Source organism: Plectrocnemia conspersa, unplaced genomic scaffold (assembly GCF_051122295.1).
Source record: "Plectrocnemia conspersa isolate PC_06_02 unplaced genomic scaffold, ASM5112229v1 ptg000012l, whole genome shotgun sequence".
NCBI classification, from domain to species: Eukaryota; Metazoa; Arthropoda; class Insecta; order Trichoptera; family Polycentropodidae; genus Plectrocnemia; species Plectrocnemia conspersa.
The window spans coordinates 8,076,005-8,094,884 of record NW_028277176.1 but is presented as its reverse complement, the minus strand read 5'-3'; the positions used below and the strand labels follow the sequence as shown (position 1 = coordinate 8,094,884).

General features: G+C 29.8%; 3 protein-coding genes across 4 annotated transcripts; 2 read left to right on the top strand and 1 right to left on the bottom strand.

Annotated features, from left to right (window-relative positions):
* Nucleotides 1-1,658: 1,658 nt before the first annotated feature.
* Nucleotides 1,659-8,010, top strand: LOC148228112 (uncharacterized protein C2orf42). The gene is made up of 6 exons (XM_088200127.1): nt 1,659-2,301; nt 2,362-2,563; nt 4,657-4,898; nt 4,959-6,211; nt 6,476-6,646; nt 6,721-8,010. Exons 1-6 carry the CDS (start codon nt 1,863-1,865, stop codon nt 7,030-7,032), a joined length of 2,619 nt encoding a protein of 872 aa, XP_088056253.1. The 5' UTR covers nt 1,659-1,862; the 3' UTR covers nt 7,033-8,010.
* Nucleotides 8,011-9,884: 1,874 nt separating this feature from the next.
* On the bottom strand, nt 9,885-15,533 carry LOC148228111 (solute carrier family 53 member 1). 2 transcript variants are annotated; one of them, XM_088200242.1, is made up of 11 exons: nt 15,332-15,533; nt 14,683-14,836; nt 14,391-14,620; nt 13,118-13,379; nt 12,677-13,047; nt 12,317-12,464; nt 11,757-11,951; nt 11,506-11,678; nt 11,304-11,437; nt 11,074-11,229; nt 9,885-11,012 (listed from the first exon to the last, which is right to left on the bottom strand). In XM_088200242.1, the coding sequence occupies exons 1-11, from the start codon at nt 15,398-15,400 to the stop codon at nt 10,895-10,897; spliced, it is 2,010 nt and encodes a 669-aa protein (XP_088056368.1). In that variant the 5' UTR covers nt 15,401-15,533; the 3' UTR covers nt 9,885-10,894. The 2 variants fall into 2 exon arrangements, with proteins under 2 accessions (XP_088056368.1, XP_088056369.1); XM_088200243.1 differs by lacking the exon at nt 15,332-15,533 and having other exon boundaries at nt 13,118-14,302; nt 14,346-14,620; nt 14,683-14,760.
* Nucleotides 15,534-16,638: 1,105 nt separating this feature from the next.
* Sil1 (Sil1 nucleotide exchange factor) lies at nt 16,639-18,836 on the top strand. The gene is made up of 2 exons (XM_088199576.1): nt 16,639-16,805; nt 16,882-18,836. The coding sequence occupies exons 1-2, from the start codon at nt 16,688-16,690 to the stop codon at nt 18,168-18,170; spliced, it is 1,407 nt and encodes a 468-aa protein (XP_088055702.1). The 5' UTR covers nt 16,639-16,687; the 3' UTR covers nt 18,171-18,836.
* Nucleotides 18,837-18,880: the final 44 nt, after the last annotated feature.

The following is an 18,880-nucleotide window of genomic DNA, read 5'->3' as shown; positions in this document are numbered from 1 at the left end:
GACAAAACTCTCGTGCTATATCTTATTGTTGTATAAGTAACATACTACTATAATACATAATAATCAATCATGAATATCTTAAAATCTAACAGATATTCTTTATATTTAATAATGACCACAATAATATTTTTATTGATAATGAAATTTTCATCTGATTCGATATTCTATCATAAAAGAAACGTCATAATGAAACACATAAGTGATATTAAAAATTATATAAACTTAACTGGTGAGTGCCTTTTATATATTTTAATATTATTTCTAATACTTACACATGCTCATTATATTTTAGAGTCTTTAAAATCACCCGTGGATGTGTCTGATATAATAAAACGAAAGATTGCTTTGGAGGATACGTTAGAATACCGAAAAAATTGGAATAAAACATTGTCCACGTATTCTAAAGCACCTAAAAACGATGATATTCAATATTCCGTGCATGATATAAACGTCATAAATGCGTATAATAAAGACATTAAATTGAAAAAAGAAGTAGAGAAGCGGAAAAATAAATTGATGAGTAAAATTAGTAAAATTCAAGATGCAATCGTGAAGATGAAATTAAGTAAGAAGAAAGATAAAAAGTAATTCTATTCTGTGATTTGTATTTACTTTTTATACAATGCTGTTTCTCAAGAATGTATATGCATTAATATTTTTAAATTATTTAGCACCTAGACTTTGTGATATAAAATTGAAATGTACAAAAAAGTTGTATCGAATTTTTATAATTTTATATACAATTAATTGAATCAGTATACTCACTTATAATTGATTTGTATTTTTGTTTTATTTTTGTCATAACAAATTTTAAATGTTGTAATTATGTTGCTTATTGCATTTTTGTGTCTTTAATAATTTTCGTATCTTATTTTTGTGTGCAATGTTTTGTAACAAAGTACTAGTGTTATTTTTAATTGTTTTAACTTATGATTAATTATATTTTCAGTAGTGTCTTTTTATATTATTTCAATTATTTTTTTCTAAAAATGGAAGGGAGTCTTGGAAAGTAAACATATTGCTATGTGATGATAAAAAGTTATTTTTTCTAAAAATGTAACCTAAATTATGACTTATTTTTTAACTTAGAACCCCAAATATATGTTTTTAGCTACTGGATGTTGACGGGTGACAATTAGACACAGATTGAGCCGCTGCAATAGTATTTTATTGACGATAAAGTTGCTACATGTTTATAAAATACGGGGTGCGAGCCCGTCGAAGATCACCAGTAGAGAATCCGTCACGTCAGTGCTACTCAAGTTTTGGCCATAACAAAAATCTATACATAAATATAAATAAGACCCACATGTTTATTTTTAAAAGTTTTAATGTCTTAAATTTAGTCGCCTACCATATGTGATGTAGTGTCAGCAGTTTCAGGGGAAATTGGAGAATAACTAAAACAAACAATAAAAAATGTTATATGCAGCAAGTCAATTCAATATATGGCAACATTGAACAGCAAACCAATTAAATATTATGAGTAGATATTTTAAATAATTTTTAGTGCCGAATTGTAATATTTTAGATAAAATATGATTTCAGAAAATATGTTGTAACGAAAAGGTTAAAAATAATAATAATGCGTCTTAAATTATTTTATTTAATGTGGATAATTAATAAAACATAATATATTTTTCTTAACTGGCAGCACTGCCATAGAAATGTCAACGTCAAACAGAAGATGGTTATATTTGTCACTATAGTGAATCAATAATTTATTTGATCACACATTGTCTTGTAAAAGTCTTTATTTTTCTTAATCAACCGCACATTTTAAAATAAAACATGTATTATAACACATAAACAAGTTAACACCAGTTGTTCTTCACAATTTTTTCCTAACATACGACACACAAATGACTACCAATTTCATCACCCGAAGTACAATAAGAGGCGTCAAAAAGTGCCCCAAATGCAAAATCTACAATGGCTATCGTTCGACCATTTGTAAGAACAAAGAATGTGGAGAAATATTAAAGTTATTTCCCAAGGGCAAAGAGACCCAATATCCCATGGTCATTTCATCCAAACTGAATACCGACTCCGACTCTTCCATATATTCGGTTCGAATCAGGAACACCGGACCTGACTACAGAGGTTTCGTAGAGTTGAAAGATGTTGAAAACTATTGGATAATGCCCGATTCCGTTCAAAGCAATTCTTCCTCCGGTTTGTGCTATATAAAAAGCTGCAACCAATTCTACAACGCCAACGATGATTCCAACGATAAAAGTAATGAATTTATTATTAATTGTCAGCATATTCAAGAATCTGTGAACACGTCTCATATTGCAGGTATTAAAATAATACAATTTATTTATTTACTTTTATTGTAATATTATGTGTTTATTTTAGAGTCACTCCCAATCAAACATTCAATGTTAGAAACGCTGAAAATAAATAATTCAATGAAGGAAGATATTTGGAAGCAATCAATTAAAATCAATTCTCCGTTGGTACAAAGAATCTCTCAACAAGTAATGGTTATTAAAACGAAGAAATCCAAAAGTCATCCTCTTGGATATTTACATATGCTGTTTGTTCCATCGAAGAAAAGGTATAAATTTAATATTTGGCTTAATTGTTTCAGTGCCCCTCTGAAAAACTATATCTGAGCTGGTTTTTTTTTAAAGAAAAATAAATATATTTTTTTTAAATGAGTAAATGCTAGTTTTAGTCAGATAATAATATCCTCTTTTTATATTTATAATCACATAGTGATGCACAATATCCTCATAAATTAATCGAAAGAAGGTGAACTGTAAAATATTATCGCAGGAATGTTTTTGTTGAAAGTGGTGTAACTAGAAAAATTTGCCCCGCATGAAATTAATATACTTATTGGTTTTAAACATCCTTTTTACTAGCATATACATTTGCAAATTCTGCAATCACGTCTTGTAATCACATTTTTTGGACTTCATGCTCAATTGCTAATATATCAAGTTCACCAAGTCTAGATTTTTAATTAATTATAATTTGCTAAATTTACGTTTTATACTAGCGATAGTAACTGTCAAAATGAAAAATAATAAAAAAGTTGTATACACTTCAGAAAAATTGCTATCGTGTTTACTAATTTCCAATTTATTCAGTCAATAATATGCAATAAAATTATATTGGCTCTCTTAGCTTTACTAAATTCGCGTTTTTTGCCATTTTTTAAATGTATAATATTCAAAATTACGGTTAAAACTACGAGCTAAAATATTTTGATCAGACTATGCACTTGTAAAGAGTTACTCGCCATTTAAAGTGGGTCCCGTTATTATATTTCTACTAGTGAAAATATAATTTAACTGATAGGTTTTAGTGAAATTAAATGCTGCTCTAAAATGTCTATAAAACTCAATTTGATAGTTGCAAAACGTCCATTTGTTGTTCAAACCCAAACCCAATATGACCTAATGAAAGTTCTAAAACTAATTATTGTTTTAGAACTTTCATTAGGTCAAGTCCAAAATACATAGTAAGCTAACTAATAAAAAATAAGCGGAAGAAGAAGTACAAATAGATGTCGCATCTTGCATATTGCTTCATAGTTTGCCTGCATTTCGATATTACATTATGTTTTAAAAAAAAAGTACTTATCCTTACCGATATTACTACAGGCTTTTAATATGAGAGTATTGGTCAAATTGTATTCAAACTGAAGTTTGGTCAATAGGAGGGTGCAAAAACAATTATCACTTCTCAGAAGTCAAAAATTCACGTCAGAAGCAATAAAATCGTGTCGGCGTCGTCGCAGTGGGAACGCTCGGTAACGAGCGTTCCCACTGCGATGGTGTCGGCACGATTTTATTGCTTTTGACGTGGATTTTTGACTTCTGAGAAGTGATAATTGTTTTTGCACCCTCCTATTGGTCAAAATTCGGTTTGTATGTGCTTCATTCGATTCTCACTAATTGTAAGTCGTAAAATTGTTATAAAAAGTCTTAATATGAACGTTAGATAACCAAGCGTTTCCACTGCGATGGCACGATTTTATTACTTTTGACATAGCTTCTTGAATTTATTGAAATACTATGCATCTTAACTCTGAGGATTATCGCCGTATATGTACGGTAGTCAATCTTTCACTGTCTTGTCAGCTATATATTTGCATATATAATATATATAAGATAAATAAAAAGCATTATAATTACATAATATTTTTTTAATTAAATTCATGTAAATGATTTATTTAGAAATTAATGCCAATAAATTAAAGAGTTCAAAATAAATTAACATAACGAAAAATAGTTTATATTAATTATATAAAAAAAATATTAAAAGCCTCTGTATTGCTATAAATAATACTATCAATCACTAATTTTTTTCTATAATTTACTATAAACGCAATATAAAATAAATAATTATGGAACAATACGTAAAATTAACTCACTAACAAATTAACAAATATGTATAAATTAACTATCATGTTCATATGCTACCAACTATTCAACAAACTATTATTCTCATAATTAAGCTTTAGCGAAACACAATTTTTAATAATGATATTAATATTCATGTTTCCTTTGCTAGTTTTTAGTTAAATAGATAAACTTTAAGAAATATAGTATTGAAAAATGTTCTTTATTATTCGATATACATATGTTCATATTATTATATTGTAAAACTACAGATTGGTAATATTTGATATTGTTTTAGATATTATTGCAATTGTGATTTGTTCACATCAAAATCTGTGAGAAGGAAAGAGACTATCAATCATAAACGATACGAATCAAGCATCAATTCAAACTCCAAGGCATACAACGGAAAATGTGTTCATTTTTATTCGTGTATGTGTGCCTTTGCGTCAAACAAAGATTTATCATCCGAGTTTGATTACTTCATAAAGCTCGCTATGCCTAGTTCTCCGTTATATGAAATAATTAAGGAAGACAGTAGTAAGTATAATTATAATTCCAAAGCTATGATTCGATAACGACTGATTACTTACTTTTTAGAAGGAAAGTCCAAAAACGATTTTATAATATCGATCCCCGATACAGAGAATAGTATTGTTCATATATCTGATAATTCGCATATGCATATCGATAATGATCCATCTTCTCCGTATGCCACTCAAACTATTGAACTACAAGATGGTAATACGTTAATGATGGAGTTTCACACAGACCAAGATTGGAAATCTCAAGAAGAATCATCTCAAGTAGAGCTGAACGATTTTGTTAAATCAAACATTATCTTTGTTAAATCAAACAAAGATAACGAGATTGATAGCATGTGTGACGTTTTTCTTGAAAATGACTCCGTCATACCGATCAATAGTGTCAAAAATGAACCGTTAGACATAGAAATCATGTTAGCCGATCACACTGATGACAAATTAAACACTAAGAAATCTGACGACAAACCTTTGGATATACAGATAATGTTGACGGATAATTCAGACGTATTAAAATTGCCTAATTTCATGGTTCAAGAGGTGCCGATCGAAAACAGCAAGAATAAGATATCTATTATGAAATCTATTAATAATAACGAAGATAGATCTGATAAGATTTTTTTGAATGACGATATGACGCAGATTAATAATGATGAACTAGCAATACTTACCGACGACTATAATTCGCTAGAAATCATGTCTTTGGAGCAGTATAACTATTTGATTAATAAGCAGGAGAACTTCAGCGAATGTTTTCCGAATAACAAGAATAAAAAGAGTAGTAATCCAATTAAGAAATCTATACTTATGGACGACTGCGATGATGAATTGCTATTTTTGGGCATAAATGACGAATGCGATAATGAAAAGATGGAATTAGACGTCGCTAATAAGAGTAATGTGTCCGATAACATCAATTTTATATTAGATGACTCAAAAGTAAACAAAAACATCATGTCTCTGGACATATCGAAGAATAACCTGCAGCAAATATTAGATGTTCAGAATCAAAATGATCTGTGTAATGTATTTATGATCAATGAAAACGTTGTGTCGAATATCGTAAACGTTAGCACGGCGAGCTCGAATGCTGACTCAAATAAGAATGATTATCCAGATATTTTAGAACATCTCAAAAAGAACGAACAGAAACCTAAGAAAGCGAAAAGGGTACAAAATGTTAGTTTGCCAATGGAAAATATCAGTTTTATGTTCACGCATTGGCTGAGTAGTGTTACGGAAAGAATTAATCATACAATGCACTTCCAATTCAACGGAAAACCTGATCCACTCTTATATCAGATACCGCAGGTATAAATTCAGTTTAATTTTATTTATATGTATGAAGTTTTAGTATTTTGTCATTAAGTGTTATGACTTTCTGGCAATTTATAGTTTCAGAAATAAGATTTTCGCATCGTATTTGATTTTATTTTTAAATGAAGCTATTAGTTTTACACATAACATATAAACTTGTAACGAATTAAATTTATGAGTTTATGTCAAACATTATGACTTATGAGAATAATAAAGACTTACTTATTGTATTCTTTTTTAATACAATTTATTTTTCAGGCATTTTTTGATTGTTTACGCGACCGGATAAGCAAGGACACAACAAAAAAAAGGTTACCCAACTCTGTGTCAATAGTTACAAGATCTGATACACCATCACAAAAATTCACAAAATACACATGGAACATAGTAAATATTCACCAAGTTAAACAAATATTTCATACGCCCAATGTAAGCATTTTTTTAATATTTGACTTCATCTAATATTAGCAAATACTAATCCGTTGTTTGCATGTTTTAAATAGGTACAGTTGGAAGTGGTGCAGTACTTTTCGCAAAAAATGGACAGCACCTATATGAAAATCGAAAAGCCAGATCCGGTAAGGCCTAAAGTAACGCCGAGTCTGATTGCTAAAAATATCACCAAGACAAGGCAGCCAGTTAAAATTTTGCCTGGGTCTTTAGTGACGTATTTGAAAGTCGGCAAAACGACATTGCAGCAGAGTGTTCCTACGCCATTTTGCATAGAATGGACTGCAGATATTTTACCAAAGTCTAAAGTTGGCGAACTGGCATTAAAGTACGAATTTGGACATAAGAACAAATACACGGCTTAAGCTCAATGGTCTTAGAAGATATCTAAATATGAATCTTATAATTTATTTATTTTAGCAATGGAAATGATATTTCATAGAATAATTCACGTACATTGAAATTTATACTGGATAGTCAATAAGTCGCTTTACATTTAAAAAAAGTTTCAACGATGGTATTGTGTTAATATTTTATGCAATCAGAAAAGAAGTGTACCTTTAATCATTCTCTAAATTAATCATAAGAAGCATAGATTTTTTCGACCCCCAAACTAAAGCACGTCTAATTCTCCACAAATAACAATTCTTAAATACAACTTTTACATCATGGCTACAGCCGTGACGCCTCTCTTTTTCAAGCAAGGTTTACAATCTCTAAGAAAATAATTCTCCGTTAATATTGGTCTTAAAACAAATACATTCCAGTGTTCTAAAATAAACAATAGAATACATCCTTTTTTTAATCACAGACATAATATACAACATTGCGGTTAATGCAAAGGATTTCTTTAAATAGTAAAGCAACTTATACATTATCTTGTATAACCCAAAATTATATTTATTGTTGTTGAATTGTTGAAATATTTATTTAATATGTTATATATTTATAAAACTACTATATAATATTAATAATGTTATAAAGTTAATAGCATACAAAAAAATAAAAATATTTTGGGTTATATAAAGGTGGGCTTAAACAAATTAAACTGATTTTAAAATTCTAATATGTCACGAAGTATCGAAGCATTTACAAATTAGTTTGTTTTTTTTTTGCCCACTGAATATTATATAAATAAAATTCAATTAAAGTCCTTATTACTATAGAACTATTCATGATCATGAGTATATATTTTTTCCCCTTTATATTTTATATCACTGATTTTTTACTAATGTTATTTACGGTCCAATTTTCGTGTGTAATATAGATACATTTCTGTGAGTAAAATATTTTAACATAATTATTGTGAAAATATATTTTTATATAATAAAAAATTAAAATAATCTATTGTTTATTTGTTATTCATAAGCATTACACAAATACTAATTGAAGACTCATTTAATTATTGCGTACATTATTATAACCAGAATGTAACAATAATATTGGATGAAGAGAAACAAATACAACTCGCATGCGACTAGAATATGAGCCAAAATACCCATAGTCTACAATGTGTATTTTGGAGTTATGTATATTTCAAAGAGTTGAGCATCGTGGATGGATATTATGCAAAAAATATCTAATTTATTCTTAAGATGCAGCTTTTGATCAAGAATTTAATAAATTTAAAATCAGTTCATGAGATTTAAAATGATGTTATTCGATAAGCACCTCAGTTTAGAAATAATTTTTAAATACCTAATTGCTACGTTGGTTGTACAACTGTGAAACATAAACGTCAAAAATACAGACCACAAAAAGAATTAGAGCGTTCAAAGTGCGGTGCTTTCGCCGGCTCATTCGAATATCATTTGACCAGTGCCATTGTCTATTGTATAAGAGGGAAAAGTAGGGTTCTAATGCATACAAATAAAGATGAAGAATATTGTTTACTTAAAATACTATGCGCAATCTATAGAGTATAAGATTCTACAGTTTTTACCAGAGGTGATTTTTAGACCTCAATGTTTATGAAACTCGTTCATTGCTGTTTATTATAACAATTCTTATTTATTTGAGACATGACTAAAGGCCTCGTCCGTCAGTCATGGAGCTACGATCTCACTCGATTATATTTATTATGAACCATCTGGCAGTCATTGTGTATATAAACGTGTTTGATGATATACATTGAGTTTCACTGGTCCTTCGAAACTCGATTAAGACAACCTTTCCAAGATCGCTAACTTATTTTCGAGTGAAGAAGTTAAATAGATAATTAGTTTTTACTTATTACTAATTATAAACTAATATTGTGTTGGGCCGGTTTAATGTATGTGAGGCTGATACAGCTGGCATCCCTGAAGCTACGCGGGCAGCAGAAGACTTACTTGATTGGCAACGCGACAGTAGGACATCTTTCGCCTGTCAGCGCATTCACAGTGAAGTAGGTCATTTACAACAGCTTACTTGGGTATCATTGCAGCCTAGCAAATACAAATGGCAAACCTTGCAAAAGCTTTCTCGTTCCTGGCTCAAAGGGTAAGGTTTTAGAGGGTGCAGCTTCAGATGACTTTTTAATCTCTAGCGACTCGGGTCTTAAGAGTATCTATTGCTGTGAGACACATGCTCTCTGCGAGTCGTTAATGCTATTTTTGGTGTAGCATTTAAGAGAAAAGGCGCCATTCTGGCATATATTGTGTCGGAGAAATGGGAGATTGACAAGTCTCCTGTCTAGTCTCTTTCCCGCATCCCTCGACCAATTAAATGTGGTCTGTGCGGAAATTATCACTATTTTTTGCAAGATTGCTTGTATGTGTATTACGTCACACATATTTTCGTAAACAAGTGAGTCGTTTTTGTAGGTTTCGCTACCTGCTCAAGCAGTGGTTTTGCATTATAATTTGCTGAGCAATAGAGGTATACATTTCCACCAGGGTATGTGTTGTAATGCCATATTTTTAAAATTTCTTATGCATTACTTCGACATCTTTCTTTTGAAAACCTGTTAGGACAACAAAAAACATCCATTTTAAAAGCGTTAATTGCACTGGATATGAGATTTCAGCAGCATATCACTAGTCTATTATCCTCGATTTTTTTTTAACGGTGAGCTAAAATGCTGTTGCTTTTATGCATGTTTATAAACTATGGTTGACACAAAACTATTATTAACTGGAAAATAAAGTACAAGAAATATGCCTCTGAATCAGAGACACTGAGAAGATTGTAAAATATATAAAAAAATATTTATACATTTTTTATAAATAAAAGAACATTTTTCTCTAATTTATTTTTATTTAACATTAAAAATATAGTCTCTATCTTCATACACATCACATGAAAGCACCATTTAAAAATAGTTTTTTTTAATCTGAAATTGTTCCCAATCAGTCATAAATTCTTAATTGAGTGGAAGACATCGGACCAATTTACGTGATTCTATACATTTACCTCTTAAGTAATGCAATTTTATGATAAAAATCAATTTCTAACATCGCAAGTTTACTATCCGAATGTCTAGGAGTCTGAATGATTTTCAGGCACGATTCATTTTAATGACTAGAATACAAAAAAAGTATAATAAACACCTGATGGGAAATAAGTACATACACACTAAAATTTGCATGTTGAAAATAATCGTCAACATATTCATGCTAATATTCTAAATGGACCGATTTTTTTTTAAGAACGTGTAATTTTAGAATATTTTTAAATGTGCCTTTTTCACCAAAATCAATGATATTTTATAAAAAAAAAATAGGTCAATAACTATCTTTTAACAATCCATCTTAAATATTTAGGTAACATGTCACAAGCCATGGAATGTAGTTAAAAAATAATATACTTGTATAAACTGCAATATATGTATGTAAAAAGCATAATCTCGATCAATATTGCATTATTATTATTTGTTGAAATCATGGCGAAACGTATACTACAAAGACGCATATGAAATATTCTAAAATTAAAAATAATTGATACAATAAAAAAGGTTAATTAACAATATTATACATAGAAAAAAAATATGCTTCTTTAAAATGTAATTAAAAATAAATTATTTAATAAATTAGTTTTGGTAAAAATAATACTATTTGTCCTTGCAATTATTGTTGAGAAGACGCATAAGTTAATTTAAGATATAAACAATACAAATCAATTAGAGCACTTATTAAAAAAATACATTTCTTTTATCAATTTGATAAGAAAATATAAATTGATATTAAACACATTTTTTGATGTTATTCCAAATAATTTCACGAAAATATTTCTGCTTATGAAAACGAGCTATAATCTTTTTGTAGACGTGTCCAACTCTGACTGTAAATCGTTGATCGATTCCTTTTTAATGAGAGCTTTCTTTTCAGGATCTTTTGATTTCTTTGGCGTCTTTTTCTTTTGATATCTAAAATAATCATATTTTATAATAACACCATTTACCATCGATATAAAATTTCACAGAATACCTATTTATAACGCCATTTTCTTCGTCCATCATCCTCAATATAGTGTTTTGATCAGACGAATCAATCGGAGCTACTGATATATCTCGGACGGCTCGGAACTGACCGCAATTATTTAAATGTTCGTTTTCCAACCGAAAGAAGTTCCATATAAACCGTCTAAAATACATGATTTAATACATTTTTTGTAGCAAATTTCGTACTTAAATTGAATCAACAAATTTGATACTAACCTACACACTTCCAAAATCGCTAAAAGAGTCGCCATCGTCTCGCCGTTGACCCATTTGTTTTGAGTTATTACAAAAGACAGTCCCCAAATGAATCTTAACACGAGATCTTCAATTATGGCAAAGTAATAATAGAACTGAAACATTAAAACAAATATTTATACGCTCAATGGTTACATTAAATATATATGTTTATTTAACGTACGCCTGAACTATAAACGATTTCTTCTCTTAAATATTTGTTTTCTGGTGGAGCATTTTTATCTAATAAACCCCAATCCATCTTTAGATCCCAAGTGTACGCGTAACAAGACGATATCAACTGAGACATCATCCACAAGTATAAAAACGGATTATCGTATGGATCGCTATAAGAACCTAAAATTAAAGCATTATGTAACTTAAAGATGTTGATATATAATACACATACATATCATATATTATAAATGAACATACTTTCATAAAAATTTCTCAACGTTGTAAACAACACAACAATGAAAGTTGTTGAATATTTTCCGGCATTCACCAAATGCGGAAAAGCATCTTTGGAATCTCGGTAACGTCTTACACATTGAGCAAAACGAAACCAAGCTGGTAAACAATTTACAATCGGTCTGCTTATGTACGAATGCTCCATACATTGGCGGCTATCTGGAAAAAATATAAACATAATGGATGAACTATTTTTCAGTTTCTTGTAATGTCTTATAAATTTAAGTGAATTAAATTAATGATTAAATTTTGTGGATCAGCTAATTAGGAAATTTTTATAGTTACACTACTGCATATTTCATAAATATGATTACTTCAAATCATAAAATTGTATGTTTTATGATTTAAAAATATCCAATGAACCGTTTTCTTTTTCATGTTAAAATAAAATAAAATCATATAGTATTTTATCAATTTTTTTCCTATTTATTGTTATTAAATTTAATTTAAATTTTGTTCCAAATAACAAAATCAATTAGAAAATTTAATTTAATATTTTACAGAAGACAATTGTAGTATCTTACCACCGGCTTCCAGCCAATTTCCGTTTGTAATATAAAAACAGGCCAAAAAGTGAAAGTCTAACAATGACGTCACAAGCGAATTCAACTGATCCGCCATCCAGAAATCGGCGAAAGTAACGTGGAAAAACGGTGCAGCGACCATACGACCCTGCAAAATAAATACGACTTAAAATAATCATCGTAAAGTTCGAAAACAAAATTCGATATTTATCTAATGCACAATACACAAGATAACGCTCTTTACATATCTGCCTCATTAACCCTAATTAAAAACAAACTATTAACACAAATGTTAAACCGGCGCCTATCAGTACAAACACATAAAACACGACAAACATTTACTCGACTAGCTTAACTTACGCATATTCGCAAGAACCAAAATCTGGCTTCGTGCTGCAATATCTTGAACGGATTAAGTACAAACACCCACATGATGATGGTCAAGAACAAGGGATTGACGAAGGGCGGTATGCTTAAACTTGCGCTGAACAGAAAGCTCAAGATGCTGAGAGCCCATACGACTCCGAAAATCGCAGCCATCTCCATCAAATGTTGTTCTGAGAGATGATTTCGGGGATCGAGCTCAAAAATCAAAACGTGATTCACACCAGACGATCGCCATCCGTAAACGTTTACTCCCATCAAGAACAAGAATAAGATGATCAGCATAGGGCCGCGATAGAGGCGCACGGCTATTAATAAATTCTGGCCAGTGCTTTCGTGGAATAATGCTAAAATATATAATGAAACGTTATAAATAATACATTATTATGTGGATCATACTAGCAGGTATATATTTACCTGATAATATGACAGCTATTAACAATACTATGAAAGATCCAGAAAATAATCCGACTTTAAATGTCGTCCAGGGACTCTGCTGTTCACCTAAGGGTGGCACTCTTAAGCGTTTCATTGCTCTTTGTCTGTCACCTCCTTCCAATTCGTTAATTACTGTCGCTTCCGTATCATTTATCAATTTGTCAATGTCTTTATTTATATAAAAATTTGATTGTTCAACGTGTTCTGCTCTCCATTTTGCTCCCACATCCACAGAGAGAAGCTATAATTTTTTTATTAATATAATACATGTACATATATTTACAATATTTCATATCAAACATGAAAGCTATCTATTATGTCAATATAATTACGGTTTTTATTTAAAAGTTATCTGTTATTGAGTGAATCACAGATATAAATTGTATAAGGTATTACTTCAGTCATAATCTAACTCTCTTCTGTGATTCAATTACATGTAATATAAGAATCGATATTGATTGATTTTCTTATTATGAGCTTACATTAGAAAGCTTTTTTATTAACGTATGCAGCAACCATTTTAGTTATTTTATTTTATTATTTTTTAATTACCATATAAAAAGGTAAACAAATAAAAAACTGCAAATATTTTAGCTTTCTTTTCAAACACTGTTGTACCTATTACAACGGTGTGTTTTTGAAGTAACTTGTCTATAAGAATTGAGCCATTATCTGATATAAATTCCCTTCTTAATTTTTTTGGAGTATTTTACTAAAAAATATCATATTTAAAATTGTAATTTTGCATTGTAAATTATTTTATATGTAAGATGTTAAAACATTACTAATTGTAATTAATGTAACTATGCACTCATTTATTAGTAATTAACATAATGTGCATGTAATTTTATGCAAAATATAATAAAATTGAGGTAAAATATTGAAAACTAGATTAAAATTTTGCATTGCATTAAAAATTATAATCCAGTGTTAGATAACATCATTATAAATATCAGTGATTAGTCAGATTTTAAATTGAATATGCTATAAAATAATAAACCTATAAACCTTAAGACGTAGTCATTATCAGAATATGTCATTAATAAATACTAGAACAAATAAAAACATAAAGGACGTATTTTCTAGTTACTCATAGGAAGGAGTCTCATTAATCTTATTAGCTCACAAAATTATGAATATATTCAATGTAATAATTTTTAATCTCTTACATTATTATTATTTTTACGATTTAATTTTGTATAATCACCAAAACTATATTTCACAATAGATATCTTTTCTGAATATATATTACTTTATCATGCTTTTTCAATATTTTCCTGAAACCCGTGTGATTCAAATTTTGATAATTCTGCAGTAGAATTAAACTAAGATAAAATTCGCTAAACGCCAACTTCAACTCTGGAAGTTTTCTATGAGGAAAAACATCCTTTTTTCCATCAGACTTTAGCTTTCTGCCATCAGACGACAGTTTCATTTCGCTCTGTAGTGTCGCAAATTTCCTAGTGGCTTCTGCGAGTTTTTCTATAAATAAATTTAGATAAATTAGATAGAGATTAGTAATATTATTGCGTTTAACTCAATACCTGAATAAAATGTGTTTATTTTTTTGAGTTCTTGATCGCAGTAATGAAAGAAATTCTCATCAAAGTTTGCAAAATGTCTAGATAATATCTCAGGCTCTACGTTTTCAGCAGCGGGCGCCTCCTCCACTGCTGTATAAAGCATGGCCTTCATTTCCTATATAATAATACAAATATTGCAATTAGTTTAACCTCAAAAGTGGTTAATATTTTAACCACATACATTATAACTCGTCACTAAAATTTTACATATAGTAGAATAATCTATACCTCAAAATGTTGCACAGAATTAGTCATTGGTAATAAAAATAAATTGTAAAGTGACCTTCTCGCTTATTTACAAAAATATATACTTTATGGCAATCACTACAATCGGGTCGATGACTTTGTGCAATCAAGTACAATGGCCAATTTTTGAAATTGTTTACAGTATATATTTAATTAACGTTGAAAATGTAGATTTTTCCAAAAAAGTGCAGATATTTTCTTTTGCGTATATAATTACATGACACAATAGTCAAATAGTTTGCCTTAAAAGCGTAGATACAAATCTATCTCATCAATCACAATAAAAAAAATGTACAGCGGCACTTAAAGACGAGGACAAAACAACAATTTAATCAGTGTGCAATAATTAAAAGTCAAAACAAACCTCATAATTGATGTATTGCTTTCTCCATTCCGGAGTGATGTGGGCTGTCAAGTGCTCGGCGAACTTCATCTTAAAAGGTGTTCTTCTTTTTCAAGAACGACCGAACGACCGAACGGTACGAAGCGACAACTACATTTGACGTTTAAATGCAAGATAAATTAAAGTCATACTTTTATGTAAATAACAGGATTGGCCTTAACGCCGACTAATTCGACCCATCACCCACATAAATATTTGCAATAAATAATTTTACTGTATTAAATTAAAATTAAAATTTGACAAATTAAAACATTACTTATTTTATATTTAGATATATTTTTATTTAATTTATTAAATATGGATTACTCACCTTGAAAATAGTCTGCCTCTTTTATCCTTCACACTACCCAACACAATTTTTTCAATATCATCTGCTAAATTACATAAATAAGGAATAAGATAAGCTGCTGTATAAACATAATCAAAAGTCTGCATCTTTTGTGTTTCTTTGTGTAATACTTATATATTTGCAAAAAAAAATGCGCCTATATTTGATGTCCTATAGGAATTAAATTAAACGTGTTTTTAACTTTTCTTAACAATATTACCCTCCCTCTTCTCTTTTTCCTTAAAAATGCTATAAAAAATAGCATTTTAGTGGGAGGAGATACAGCGTAGCTTTACGTTTTGCTATCAATACAGCAAATCTTAAAGCTACGCTGAAAGCACATAAAGAGAGCGACGATAGGGAAAAATCATTTTCAATGCGACAAGAAGGCGTTTTCATCCGGTCATATGAATAAAATTCGCATTTCGATTTTCGATAAAATTTATTATTTGTTAAAATTATTTATGAATACAAAAATTTTGAATACATAACAACAATAAAACGTCAAATTTATGATTTCTTACTCGTAAAAGTTTGTCAATATATAATCTTACAACATAATTAGCTAGGGTACTGATAAAATTAGATGATTTGATAAAATAAGTATAGAAGTGTTCTAAAAAAGGTGACGTAACAAACCAATGCATTATATACTCGTTTTTATCTTAAAATAAAAGTTTTGTTTTTAGTTTACTTTAAATAATTCATATTGCATTAGTAGATCAGAGATATAGTGTTTTACTATACCTGCCATTTTGTTATCAGAATCGTTATCGATATCCGTTACAAAAATATTTATCGTTTTTATAAAATAAGGGGGGGGGGGGTGATTGAATATTTGTATGGTGAAGTACGAGAAAGCACATTTTTAAGATTTCACTGTTTTAATTTTAACATGCCCACATTATATTGAATTAAGACCAATTTTACGCAGCAAATTGACATTTGACAGCCGTTTGTTGACAATCGCACGTGGATTCGTCGCCGGTATGGTACTACAATATCCAGTTCTGGTACTGTTCGCCACTGTTTTCTGCTTTACAATCGGAGACAACAATGGCACGGACATGTTCGTGGCCACAAATGATTGGCAAATGGTCAGAAAAGGTATTCATATTGTCATTTATACCACGCTTCATATTCAATGAAAATCTTTTAATAATACCATTTGTGTGTATCTAAGGGCAATCCGTTTCGGAGGGCCTGCACGTGAGGATGAATCTGGAAACTAAGACGGTCGAAGCCAAACTGTTGGATAAGGGAGAAGGTTCTAAGGATAAATCTCTATCGGTCGTACACAACGAAAATGCGACAAAGAACACATCGGAGAGCAAAAAGGGAGAAATGGGTGATATTAAAATAGAGACCGTTAAAACAATAACAAAAAGCATGGAGGAGTCGCTAAAGAAATTACCGACTGACAAATTAGAACCGTCGAAGAACAAATTCAAAACATTAGATGAGATAGATTTTACTAAATTGAAGCTTTCTGCTAAGACCGATTTTGATATTATGCATGAATTATTCGAAAAGTATGATAAGTTAATGAAAGAACGTCCTGTCGTCCAATATCCTAAAGATAAACTTGACACTGAAACTGTAGAACAATTTTCAGTCGAATATTTAGATATTTTTGCTGATCTAGAATACTTAGTTCACCAATACGATAATGCGAACGAATTCATTCGTATCAAAGGCTTGGAAAATATCATCTATCCGCATTTGAACGGAACGGATAACACTTTGAAAGCCGAAGCTTTAAAAGTTTTAACGGCGTGCTTACAAAACAATATTAAAGTTCAGATATACGCATTAGAAACTAATGCAGGTGAATTGTTATTAAAAATTTTATCATTAGATAACAACGAATACGTCAAAGGTAGAGCAATCAAAGCTATAGGTACTTTAGCTAGAGGTTTCCCGGTCGCTCAAAAATTTATAACATCTAAACATGGAATGGATGTGTTCCAAAATATTTTACTTTCAAATAATCCCAGCTATTTCAAATTTAAAATATTTATACTTACATTGTTAGACGATCTAGTGCTCGAATACAAATTAGTCTCTGAGTTTCATACATCTAAGCCCGATAGCATGGAACGACTACGACAATATCGCGAGGTCGATCTGGTGAACAAGTTATCTAATCCGTTATTTTGCGGTATACTTACCAAGCTTCTTCAAGAATATTTTGACTATGATAAAACTGATTTAAATAGCATTGTTAAAATCACTAACTGTATAACCTCTTTTGTGCACTCGTGCAAGACATACCATTATAAGGATAAAAAGTTATTGGCAACGTTTCATAAAATTCAGAGTTTGTTTGTTAGTAAGTTGCTGAAGAATAAAAAAGGTGGGCCGGACAGCAACGAATCTCCTGAAGCTTTGGGATATTACAATGATATTTTAGAGTTTATTGAAAATTATATACATAAACTGAGTGAATCCCAACTGAGAGATGAGTTATAAAGTGGTTGACTTATTTACTCAGTTTTGGATGCCATACTTAATTCTGATTTGGACTTAGAGTATGTATTTTATTACTGACTTGGTTGTTGCAATTTTTTGCCTACATAAAAATAATTACATGCACATTAATTTTAAATATAAATACCAAGTAAACTGATAAATGCTGAAGAATGGAAAAGTCCTATAACTTTTTAATATTTAATAAACTTATGATTCACAATATGTTTGTTAAAAATTGATTACTTAAACATAATATAGTAACTCGCTTTAAAGGACTTCATTCCATACATATATGCTATGATATAGTTTGATTTTAAAAGCTATTTAAATACAATCAATCAAAATCAACCATTGATGTTCTAATCTACGACTTTCAATTCATAAAAAATATCTAATAAATAGCATTAAAACAAAATCAAAATTTCCTTAAATGAGGATTGAACTCTGAATCTATTTATATCCAAATTATACTTCAAATACTTACCGATTTCTCACTGGCAAATTTGTTTTCTTTCCATAACAATGTGCAAAGTTATGTTAACTCTTCAGTTTAGTTATTGCATTGATTTCATGGTTATGCATGAAAAATACAAGAGCAATTTTGTTGAATATATAATATCAAGAGAACGAAGAATATATCATTAAATAAACCAGTTTGCTCGACTATTTTGTCTTTTTCAATGCCCCCTACTCTAGAACCAAACCTATAT

Bases quoted from the DNA above. Each gene is read 5' to 3' on its own strand.
- LOC148228112 (XM_088200127.1), top strand. From the start codon at position 1,863: ATGACTACCAATTTCATCACCCGAAGTACAATAAGAGGCGTCAAAAAG. The intron at 4,899-4,958 runs GTAAGTATAATT...CTTACTTTTTAG, and splicing joins AATAATTAAGGAAGACAGTA to AAGGAAAGTCCAAAAACGAT. The intron at 6,647-6,720 runs GTAAGCATTTTT...TGTTTTAAATAG, and splicing joins AAATATTTCATACGCCCAAT to GTACAGTTGGAAGTGGTGCA.
- Sil1 (XM_088199576.1), top strand. From the start codon at position 16,688: ATGGTACTACAATATCCAGTTCTGGTACTGTTCGCCACTGTTTTCTGC. The intron at 16,806-16,881 runs GTATTCATATTG...TGTGTATCTAAG, and splicing joins TTGGCAAATGGTCAGAAAAG to GGCAATCCGTTTCGGAGGGC.
- LOC148228111 (XM_088200242.1), bottom strand. From the start codon at position 15,400: ATGAAGTTCGCCGAGCACTTGACAGCCCACATCACTCCGGAATGGAGA. The intron at 11,679-11,756 runs GTATGTTCATTT...CTTTAATTTTAG, and splicing joins GTTGAGAAATTTTTATGAAA to GTTCTTATAGCGATCCATAC. The intron at 11,013-11,073 runs GTATTCTGTGAA...TGATTATTTTAG, and splicing joins GAAAATGGCGTTATAAATAG to ATATCAAAAGAAAAAGACGC.